Raw genomic sequence first — 12,081 nt, forward strand, 5'->3', positions numbered from 1 at the left:
AATGAGGACGTATCACATGGGCCGTAGGTCCATGGAACACCTCATGGGCACGGGAGTTGGAAGAGAGAGTGGGAATCTTGAATAGATTTTTTGCCATGTCAACGCACATTGACCGGCACTACTGAGCACGATCTTGGAGCCTGGGGACGAACCAGTCATCGCGCGTTCAGATCTCTTTTTTGCGCCTGGTAGTTCGGCAAAATGCCCGGGTCAAAATGGCGGGCTAAGAAAATACGATCGCTTCACTAATGGCATTGTAGTGTGCTTAGAGTAAAGATAAAGCTTAATATATTTGGTGATTATACCGGCTTTAAACAGCAAGGTTCTTTTTTTTTTTCTAAATTTGAAAAATGAGAAACCGCGTACCACCTAAGGGATTCTGAGAACAAACTCAATGTTCCATTACCGCGCACTAACTATTTTAAAAATAGCTATACCTATAGCGGCGCGGTTTTAAGGAACAGTCTCCCTTTCAACGTAAGACAAACAGAGTCCCTTAAGTAATTTAAAGAACTACTTTTCACGGCTGAGTTAAGTTTATCTTATTAAGTTTTGCAAAATACTTGCTATAAAGCTTAATGTTTGCAAAGGAATTACTTCTAAGTATCTTACTCTAAAGTATCTAAGTATTTAAGTGACAAAACCATACGATCTAAGTGACAAAACCATAGCTTCATTGCAACCAAATGTGTCTCCCGGCGCGGGCGTCATAAATTAAAAGTTACAAGCAAACAAGACTAACTTTGAAAACTGTTCAGCCCAACAGTATTTCAAAAACCCATATCGTAATCCGTTTCAACTTTCGTCACTTTTTGCCATCCGTACCTCATTTTGTATTTGCTGTGTTATTGAAATGTTGCTTCACTGTTTTAAGCGATTATTTTTATATTTCACGAATTTGATGGTCATTCTCCATGTCTTAATTTTGGCTAAAATCCGTGACATGCACAATCTCTTTAAGACAAGTTCACCTTACTTGAGAGTGGAAGGTCGCTTACTAAAGCTTACTTATTGCTGCAGCGTTTCTTCGAAAAAGAAGATCAGGAGCAAGATTGACGTTTTAGATCTGTGATTATTCAATCTGCCAGCACTTTGGAACTGTACTCGGTACAAATCTTAGTTATTTAAGCAGCCGACAAACGGTGATGAACGATTGTAGATATTCGTCTTTGTGTTAGTTTCTTCTAGCTGTGTGGGCGGAGCTGCGTGCTCTGCTGAAAATATCACGGATTCAATTCAAGTTTATTTTTACTCATTACAACTAAAATGCAAACAGACAAAAACGCACTGATCGAAACAAGAGAAATTATACGTAACAAAACTAACTCGTAAGTTTTATTTATATTAAAGCTGAAGGCTAAATTAACCGAAAGGTTTTCTCGTCAGACTCTTTTCTTAACAGACAAAAAAAGAACACAAAATCTATTTTTCAAAGTAAAATAAATAAAAAGCAAATTGCGAAATAATGAAACAGTGATACAAAATTTTGGTTCAACTCTTGCCTACGTGCTGAGATGTTTAAATTCCGTCCGGAATCGAACCTTCCAGCGCACGTGTTTTACTGGCACGGCCTTGTTTCACTCACAGAGAGTGGACTGTCTGCGGTGTAACCGAGCTGACCATCGATTTCCGTGACGTCTTTTCTCGTTGCGTAAAACGAAATCGAAAAAAGAAAGCGGATACTCTCAAGACAACGAGCAGTACTTGCCTTTTTTGTGTAAATCCGCCATGCGTGAAGTGAAAAAAAAAGCTCAAGTGGAAAAATGGGCCGTGGGAAATCAGGGGGCGGGATATTAAACGTCTGGATTTTCGAAGTGTGCAGGAAATGTAACTTCTATACGGTGCTTCTATATGATACTTTTAAGACCATAGTGAAGTACCGTTTTCAATGCGTTCTATCATTTGAAATCTACGCTTTTCACAAGCTTAATACACACCCATACGATTAACATTTACGTGGGGGATGGGGAGGGGGGACTCTCTTGACATGGCTAGTTATCGTAAGGGATTCAATACCACTTAGGGTATTCCACTTCAAATCTCCTCACCTGCTACATATTATAGTACATCATTCGGTAGGTGTTCTAAGTAAGTCGCAAGCAAACAAACAAACAAACAGAGTCTAGCTTTCAGTCAAGAATAAATGAAATTCTAGACTTTCTCAAAGCCCGTTTTCGCGACTTGCGTCGCTCGCTTCTCGCGACTTTATCGCTCAAAAGAGTCGACTTGTGGCAAGTCTAATGAAATTCACGTCGAATAAAATCTTTTCTTGTTTAGGAAGTAGTGAGTATCACTTGTGATGTCCACTCGAAATATTTCGAATTGGTAACTCTTATAACGTGAATCAGGAAACCGTGAACACTTCAATTTATCTTGGATATGCAAACTTCTACAGAAAACCATGGAATGGCACGGCATGAAAGATAAACAAATGGCCAGTGATGTAGCCAAAAGGTTAATTTTTTATACTAATTTGTCAACTATCTTAAATATTCACAGCAACAGGTGTACAAAGATCCAGTACTCTTCATTCATTTGCTGCTCAGGGTTTGTCTTTTTTAGAGTTCATGATGACTTTCTAGTTCCACAATGATCAGCTAGTGCAATAATGTGTTCAGCGCGAATCTATTGGGTATGGGTGGTGGTGGTAGTGAGGGTGGGGGTGGGGGTGTGTTATGCCCGACCGTGGTTTTCCTTACTTTGAAATACTTAAAGGAAGACGGAAAGAGGAATAGCTCCCAGCAAAGGCCAGTTAGGTCTGCCCAGGACAGATACAGAGAAAGAGATATATATAGAGGTTCAACTACAGTCGAAAAATGTCGCGCCAATACTCAGAGTTATTTCAAACGTGTACTTGTTTTGAATTGTTTGTTGTTCAGTTTTTATTATAATATTTATATTTTGTTTGTTTGTTTTTTTTTCTTTGTTTTTTTATCTCCTGGTATGGAAAAGAAACTGAGTTCTTCTTTTGCTTTAAATACCGATGAGGGTTTAATGGGAGAACTTCGGTTAGTGGTTTACAAGCACTTTGAGTGTTCGTCAAGTCTTAAGTGGTTTAATGGAAAATTGGATTTACAATGATTGTATACAATGACTGTATACCACTTTTTTTATATTGATCGTTATTCATCCAGCAACACGCACGCCAAGAATTTTAACTTAAGGTTCCAAAAGTGACGTCCCTTCGAAATATGCGATAAAAATTTAACGGTTGTTATTTAGCATCTCCCAAACGAAAGAAGAGCGACCCTCTGACCCTCTGTTAATGCAGTAGAATACTGATTTCTCGAAACTCCAGGGGGAACGAACATTGCTTCGAGATATCGGGAGTAAAATTCCAGAGAAGTTTGTATCCAAGGGAAATGAAAATTGGTTTGAGAAATCAGGAGTTTCGAGAAACCGAGGGTTCGAGCTAGAAAGCGGGATTCCACTGTAGCGATAAAAATTTCATGGTTGTTGAAATATAGCGACTGTACTCTAAGTAAGTAAGTTGCCTTTATTTAAAAACACGATGTAGATAAAACTGACAAACTTGTGGGGTCGTGTAAATTAAAAGTATTAAAAGTTAAAAATATATTTACAATTAATTAGGCTATTTACATTTGAATTTGATTTTAAAATTAGTAAAGTTAAAAATATTTAAACTTATAAAACTATTTACATTTGAATTTAATTTAAAAACTAGCGCTAAAACTAGGTAAAATCTTTCTGTTTAAAATTAGTGGTTGACACAGATTATACTTTAAAATTGAAATCAATAAAAACATCTGAAGTTTTAAGCATGCGGACGAGGTCCTTTCGACGTGTCACATTTGCCAGATCCTTATGTTTAGTTGGAAGCGTATTCCAGAGTACGGATCCTCAGTAGGCTAAGGAGTCTTTCATATAACGCGTGTTAAAACGCGGCACTATCAAAGATTCGCGTGCCCTAGTTGAGATCATATGGTCCTCGCTTCACAATAATGCATCTACTTTAAGATGGTGGGTAATGTATGTTATTATATGCATTTTGCACGAGCTTCAACACGGCGAATTTGTAATGGAAATTAATATTTGTCCACGCAGACCGTTCTAGTACTTCGGTAGAAGCCATATCTCTAATAGTAGCGATAAAATTTCACGGTTGTAAGCTAATATACCGAAAATAGTGACCCTCCAGGCCAGTTTCAAAAGTAGCAATAAAATTTCACGGTTATTAGCACATCACGAAAGAAGCGGCCCTCAGAAAATCTGACCAACCTCAAACTTAACTTGACTTGTTATGAGACTTAAACAATGTAAATAAAAGATACAGCAAGCTCTAACAAAATGATCTGATATTTGTTTAGATGGCCCTTGTTGTTTCAAAGTTTATATAGTACTCTATGTTTATGTAATGTAATTTAGAATCGAATTCTTTCCAACACGATTTATCCTTTTCAGGTCTATAGCTAATGTACTGAAAGCATTTTTATTTTGTTAGCTGAGCGTAGGTCGGCAGTAAAAGTCCTGACTCGCCGAAGCAGCACACAAACGCAGAAGGTCGTTGGCATGTGAATAGTGTTCTTGTTACTGACACTGTATATGGTAGAATATCTAATTATTATTATTATTGTGTATAGCAGAACTCTCATCAATTATTTTAAAATTCGAGTTTTTACTCAATAACTCCATTATTTTCTTATTTTAATCTACCTTTCGTTTACACACGACCCCACAAGCTTATATCTTGAAAGTTATTCGTGTTTAAAGGACACTGTCATGGGGATTAATGTTTTCGGTAAAAGTAAAAAATGTGAATAGTCTTCCGTGAAATGCACAAGTGAGAAGATAAGTATAGAAGGAAGAGGGAGAAGGTGCAGGGACAGCTATTCAGCCTGACTGGAGCGTTCCTGATGGACACTTATCCTTTTTATCGCTTCAGTACCGTGGTGACAAGGATCACTACGTAGTCAATCAGGCCCCAGATTTTGAAGTGAAACTGGTGACAGTGTCCTTTAGTAACGGCTATTCATTTATTATGCTTATTAGAGCAAAGAAATAAACAACAACTGGAAGCGACAACGTGGAAGCGAAAACTTGGAAGCGACAACTTGGAAACGTCAACGTGGAATCGACAACTTGGGAGCGAGAACGTGGAATCGACAACTAGGAGGAGGCAACGTGTAAACCTTACCAGCTTCCGTAGAAAAGTCCTCTTTTAATTGCTTTGAAAGATCTGGGTCGGATTTATTTGCAAAAAAATCTTGAAAAATGCTTGACTGCAAAATTTTTGACTGTGTGGCGAGATTGAATAAAAGTCGCGAAAAGACGCCCACGAGTCGTCACGCTGGAAATTTACTGAATTAACGGATTTTTGCTGAGCTATTGGCGAATATGAAATGTGCATGCATTCCATAACCGAATAAAAGTTGATTAAAAAATCGTTTTGAAATTACCTCTAAGTCCGCGAGCTTTAATTTTTCGCGATTGCTGTTAACATGAAAATTTTATTTCCCAATTTTTCTGAGAGATTTGTTCCTTAATTAGAAGAAAAGAAGCAGGCATAATCCGCAAAAAATGACTTTTGCTGTTTTTCGAAGAACATGGTGCTTTATAAGTCAACTCAAATCAACTAAATTTTCATTTGTTTTTGTTTTTTAAACAAAAATCTTTATTTATGTTTTTGAACTGTTGCTTTTCTTCAAAATAGAACAAATTATACGGTGATCAGGCTCACAACACGAGGCGTTATAAATCGTGAGAGCAATATCATTAACTGAAAAAATGAATTTCGTTCACTTAATTGAAATACAAACATGCGTTATATGCCTGCTCAGATAACAGGTACCCACAGTCCTTCAGCGTCCAATATTCATTTACAACTTAATGGAATATTCTAGTATTCTTTACGTGTTTTAAAACGGAAACAAATTCGTGACATGTTAATCTTTGGATAAGATCTTACACCTGCACACAAACTGGTCATAAACTCCGTTCAATCTTTTTAACGTAGTTCAAATTTGTTTCGGTAGAAGGAAGAGAAATTTCCAGACAAAGTTCCGTGAATTGATAAAATAGAAATAGTCGTTAACAGGCAAAGAATTTTCTCCTCATTATGCTCAGGCTCGCGTGAGCTCACTTGAAGCACGTGGGTCCACCGGATGTCTGAATTGCCAACCCGGAACTCCACTTAACTTCCTTTCATATTGACTGCGGTTACCCACTTCCGGTGGATGTCCGATATTGCATCAAAAGTTAACGTTTTTGTTTCTACCAAGTCATGTGTCATTCTCGACTGGGAAATATAGCTTAACTTCCCCTGGCGGGTTCCTATTTTAGACACTACGCTTATCATTTCCCCTTTCAAAGAGCATATAGCTTGCTCTCGATTCTACTGTGTTTTTTGGCAGAATATTTGAAAAAAATTTAATTTCTTCAATGACGTCACAAAGTTTCTTGTTTTTTCAAAACATCTAGCCACGTTGTAAAACAATAAATGTAATTTAACTCGCTTGATATATCGCTTCTTCCGGAGGTAGATAACCTAGTTATTCTTTAAGCGGAACGTAAACTGCTATTTTTAGACACTTTACTCCAACTTGCGAATTAGCATGTAAATTGCATTGTCACTGGTCGCGTTCTAGAGCTACGTACAGGAAATGTTAAATAATCGATGTGTTGAACAAATTTGTAAAAAAGAAAACGACCTGAAAACTACGAATTTCGATTCCATGTTTCTAAGTTTCGCCTTAACTCGTCTTGAAAACTTGACTTAAACCCGCCTTCAGTTAAAAGTTAACTTTGTTGCATTCAAGCTCGATACACTGACCACGTATTCGGAACATATTGTTAAATGCACGCTTCACTAGGCCGTTTCCGCACATGAATAATTTTATGATTGAGTAAACTCAGTTAAGTTAAACTAAATGATAAAGTTTTCTCCTGGTAAAAAAAGGGAGTTGGTTTCAAGCGGTTGCCTCCCCCTTAAATACTTTAAGAATTAGAACATCCACGCAAAAATGGCCTGCTACTTTGTGTCTATTCTAGCGCACAAAAGTGCTGTAATGATCAGCTATAAAAGGCTTTGCAGCTGGCTGCAATGCAAACTTGTGGAGGTGCAAGCAAACAGTCAAAGTACAGAGAACAACTTCTTAATTGAACTTAACTGACAATTTTCTTCCACGATGCACAGAATAACTATGGTAAGTTTTATTTGTGCAAAATTACTGCAGGCTTAACGAATTTAGCTGCTAAAACTTTGCTGCAGCTTCCTTTTTATGATCGTTCCTCGAAGTCACTTTCCCTGCAGGAACGCAATAGTTAATTCCTATTGATGATGTTAAAACAAACTTTCATATTTACGTTAGTAGTATAAGATGACACATTCATTGTTATTTGTTTATACTATGCAATCGATCATATTTACGGGTTTATCAAAAGATACTCGGTACAGAGAGAAATATAATTGATGTTCTCCCTGCGTAAAAAACAAACTTAGATTAAGTTAGAAAAAAAATAATTGCTTGCAGCCGTAGCAATTTCGAATTGAGGTTTATGGTAACTCTATAGAAGCCGTTTAAATCATAACCTTACACGTATGACCAAAATTAAACGTCCAATAGCTGCTGTCAATGTGTTCAGTCAATAGTTAGTCATTTGGCCACCGTAAATTTTGTGAAACACACAGGATTAGTCAATTATAACACAAAATACGTCAGCGTTTTAATCAATTATTAACTAAGCGGGCTTTTAATTGTTTGCTTGTTTAATTTATTAGTCCATTTCCTTCCTTCCTTCCTACCTGCCAACTGACACATTACTTACTTACTTAATTAACTATAACTAATAATGGGATGATATGTGGACTAACTAACTAACTAACTAACTAACTAACTAACTAACTAACTAACTAACTAATTAACTAACTTAATTACATGTTTACTTACAATTTCTGTTTTCCTTGTTTCCGTAGAGCGCAATTCTTCTAGTAATCTTCATTTTGGGTGTGTGTCGTTCAGCCCCGGTTCTTAAATCGACAAAACACTCTCCAGCTTCAATTGATCCTCTTGTAGCCTGGAGACTGGCAGATCTTTTCTCGTCACGACAGCGTCGTTCTCTTTTTTCAGTCAACCCCAAAATAAGCACCATTGCGGCTGGCGAGCCTTCTTTTCAAATGGATGTTCGTTTGTTTGGAAAGACGCAAAGATTTCTTCAAATCGCTAGTGATGGGACGGTTAACGGAACCTCGCGCTGTGCAAGTAAATATGGTAAGAGACTCACTCTCGTTTTGTGAATGGATACTGTACTATAACGGGGATTTTGCTTTATCTTTTTGTTAAGTTAAAGGGGCTATGTCACGCAATTTTAGGCAATTTCGGCACCGACTAACTGGTATAGAATTAACTGAAATATCACAATAACGGTTTAAAACTGTAGAAGAACTTAAAAGAAACACAGAAAGGCCAAAAAGGAGCATGGATGGACAAAATTCGAGAAGATTAAAACGGATTGCGTTTGGGTAAACTTGAAAAACGTCTGCCCGCCTTTTTTCAAGTTTATCTCAGTTTGTATGAAAGTGTCATTTACAATGGTCGAAAATCATCCTTGTTTGTTACGTGGCCGTGATTTTGCCAATAAAAGACATTTGCCCTGCCAATTTGAAGTTTAGAGCTCTTAATTAACGAAAATAAATAGAATTACCTAAAATACCGTAAGCTAGCCCCTTTATGAGATTCAAGATGTTTACCAAATAATGTCTTCTCACTGTATTTTTATTTACCTTTTTAGCTAAACTTGAGCTGCAGTCAATGGGAGGTGGTCTTCAGCGTATTAAAGGAACTGAAACTGGTCTTTTTGTTGCAATGAACAGCGAAGGAAACTTGTATTCTTCGGTAAGTTACGAATTTCAACTTACTAAAAAAAAAAAACAGAGAAACCAAACACACTACCTTTAAAGTATCATTTTGGAATGCGCTTTTGCACTGGACAGTGTTACAAGAATTTAAATCGATGTTTGAAATACAAGATTGAAGATTTGCGCTAAATTCATACCTCTCTTTTGACCGACCTTGTTCTTTAATTTGTTGTTGTTGTTGTTGTTGTTGTTGTGGGTGGAGGGGTATGGGTGTGCTAGGGTGGAGTTAACAGTAAATGGTACTCGTAAGGACGGGGTAAGGACTGGACCGAGATTTTAAGCGAGTTGTTCAGCAACAACGTTAATGGTCCTAAACTGACATCGTAATTTAACCATTCTTAATTTTAATCAATTCTTTGTATTTTTCACAGAATTCAACCAATGACGAAACAATTTTCAGGCAGACAATGCAAAGCACTTCATTCCATACATTTGCCTCAGCGAAGTTCTACAGAAAAGCGCTATATGACACATTTATATCACTTGGACGAAACGGTAAAGCACGGAATGGGAAATTCACCACGAGCGCACAAAATAAGGTCAAATTTTTGATCCTCACAGCAGATAGCTGTTAACAAAAATGTGTTCATGTTGCCTAGCAACGAAATATAATTTAATATTCTAATATCATACTCTAAAGAGTAAGATTACTAAATTAAGGTTTTTTCTTCATTTTATTCCCATCAAATGGGAAGCAAAATTACATTTTTTAATCTTAGATCATTTTTGCAATGAACGCTTAACTAAATAGAGTTGTATTGAGCCCGAAGCATACGTTACACGGGTCGTCACGCAATACGCCTCCCTCGATATAAGCCTTGCGTGACAAGTAGTCGATAGTAAGCTGCAGGTATAGGAACAAACTCAAATTTTATGACAGGTTTCTGCAAATATATTCGTGTTTCATAATGCTTGTAACATTCATTTTATGCTTCTTACCTCAAAAGTGTGTTAAATAGGTTTCTATATCAAGAGCATTATTGTACATGCTGAAATTTCGTTCATACAGCCATTTCTAAAATGGTCATTGGTTTACTTTACAACTAAAGTATCGGTTATAATTCCTTATATTTAAGGACATCAGTCAACGCCATTGATGTAATATCAGTATTTATTTGAAATACTGGAGCGTTTAGCTTAGCAGTGTGTGTACAAATGTAAACTAAGTAGTTAACGTGTGTATACATTTAATTTTGTAAAGTAATCCTTGAGTAACAAAAAATAAAAGCTATTGTAAAAATTGAAAGATGTTGTCAACTGTGTGAAATTATCACCATTAAAAAAAACGTACCCTTACTTGTGCGAAATTTTCAGGTCGAGGTTTTTTCTTTGCGCAAAAATATTACAGAATGCTTCTTGCCATTCTTCCACACTACCCGGCCCTCTGGTACAAAATTTCAACGTGGAGTAAACAGCAACTCGATAATGGCCACTGCAAACTATTTGCTAGACCATTCCTTTATATATATATTCTGTTAATTAACCACCAATGCCTAAAAGGTTTTCGTTTTCCGAAGCGGTTTTCAAGCCATCTTTTCCTCTATGATAAGAATTAAGTTGAATTTCTAACAATTCGAGCATTTCCTCTGCTCGACTGAAGTAGGGTTTCCACAAGTTGTGGTTTAAGTTGTTTTTTATTTTTTTTTTTTTTTTTTAATTTTTTTTTTTTTTTTTAAAAAAATAATAATATTTTTTTTTTTTTTTTTAAAATAAAAAAAAAAAGAAAAAAAAAAAAGGGAAAAAATAAATATAAAAAAGACTGCAAGTGATATTCGCTAACAACCTTTGCATGGGTTCTAACCGGTGCCGTTTAGTTAAAATTTTCAAAAACTCATAACTGACTCAGTGAAAAATAAGAAAACAAAACAATCTTACAAGATGAAACACTTTGCCTTTGAAATGGTGTTTGCTTTTATTTCACATTTGGCCGTGATTGGTTCATTAGCTTTGTTCAACATACCCAGGGACCAATCAGAACCTTAAACGCGAACTTGTTAGCCAATCAGATGAAATATGGAGGCTCTTCGCGTCTTGGCTTACTGCTTGCGCGCTTGCAACCGGCTGGATTCAGCTGTATTAAAAAAGTTGTCCATAACCAATCAGATGAAATATGGAGGCTCTTCGCGTCTTGGCTTACTGCTTGCGCGCTTGCAACCGGCTGGATTCAGCTGTATTAAGAAAGTTGTCCATAAAAAGTGTTAAAGCATGCACAACCTTGCCGGAAGGTAGAATAGGTAAAAACCGCAGCACGCAGTGAATACTTAAACGATATAACAACGTAAGAAGCGTTTTGAAAGTTTCATTTGAATTTTAAACTTGTAAGAGCATGAAAGCTAGCTTTGGGCAAAATAAACTTTAAAAAAGTTTCTTTACAACCTGAAATCAAATGCAACTGCATTACGTGTAAAATAAATGCTTGTATTTAAAGAAATTCTAATCAAGTTGCTTTAATCTCTCTATTCTTGTTTCTAGTAATTGTCCCTCTATGTGCAGTTTATGAGCTCTAACTTCCTTGAACAAAATACTTATAAAATAAAAACCCTGGTTTCTTAATTTTTTCGCGCTTTTGCTTGTTAAAGCACAAGCAGATATTTCAGGAGCAACAGACAAAAATATCCTATCAATAGTTTGTTCTTTTTTATTTCTTTTTTATATTTTTCATTTCCGCTTTTATCGTTATTTTCGTCAAAACTATAATAAAGGTTTATATTATCGCGCCCCTGAAAATCATAAAATGATTGTTATGCGCAACACCATGTGGCAGCAAACATAAAAACTAAAAAAAATAAAACAACTTATAAATGATAATAACTAACTTGAAAAGCATGGAATGATTTCTTTTTGGTGTGATTAAGGTCTCCAGCCAGGTTGTTAATTAAATTTCAATTACTTAAAAACATGCCGAGTTCCATACTTTTTTCGCTATTTTGCATAGCATTTTGCATAAGCCTTAAAAGTTTATGGAAGTAAATTTGATTACAGCGGATGCAAGTCAGTACATTTCATGTGCAATTCTGCAATGTTTTGAAAAACATTAACTTGCCTTCCGTCTGAAAGCATTTTGGCTTCACAGGGAGCAACAAAAATACAATGTGAACATTTCAAGTCGAAGCACCAAATGATATTTACCCGATGATGGAATTTTCTCATTACATGGCCCTTTGGCAAAAGCAATCAAACCAATTCATAAACAAAGCGGCATTTCC

The 12,081-nt window shown here is 36.2% G+C and overlaps 1 protein-coding gene across 1 annotated transcript; it reads left to right on the forward strand.

The window, feature by feature from the left end:
* Positions 1–7,086: 7,086 nt before the first annotated feature.
* Positions 7,087–9,616, forward strand: LOC144660256 (fibroblast growth factor 1-like). Its single transcript, XM_078520860.1, has 4 exons — positions 7,087–7,163; positions 7,934–8,228; positions 8,749–8,852; positions 9,247–9,616. The coding sequence occupies exons 1-4, from the start codon at positions 7,146–7,148 to the stop codon at positions 9,448–9,450; spliced, it is 621 nt and encodes a 206-aa protein (XP_078376986.1). The 5' UTR covers positions 7,087–7,145; the 3' UTR covers positions 9,451–9,616.
* Positions 9,617–12,081: the final 2,465 nt, after the last annotated feature.

This window comes from Oculina patagonica, chromosome 7 (assembly GCF_052425735.1).
Source record: "Oculina patagonica isolate OP01 chromosome 7, crgOcupat, whole genome shotgun sequence".
NCBI lineage: Eukaryota > Metazoa > Cnidaria > Anthozoa > Scleractinia > Oculinidae > Oculina > Oculina patagonica.

What these genes read in the sequence shown, in the direction of transcription:
- LOC144660256 (XM_078520860.1), top strand. An exon ending in GCGCTGTGCAAGTAAATATG is followed by an intron (nt 8,229 to 8,748) that starts GTAAGAGACTCA and finishes TTACCTTTTTAG; the next exon opens with CTAAACTTGAGCTGCAGTCA. An exon ending in AAGGAAACTTGTATTCTTCG is followed by an intron (nt 8,853 to 9,246) that starts GTAAGTTACGAA and finishes TATTTTTCACAG; the next exon opens with AATTCAACCAATGACGAAAC.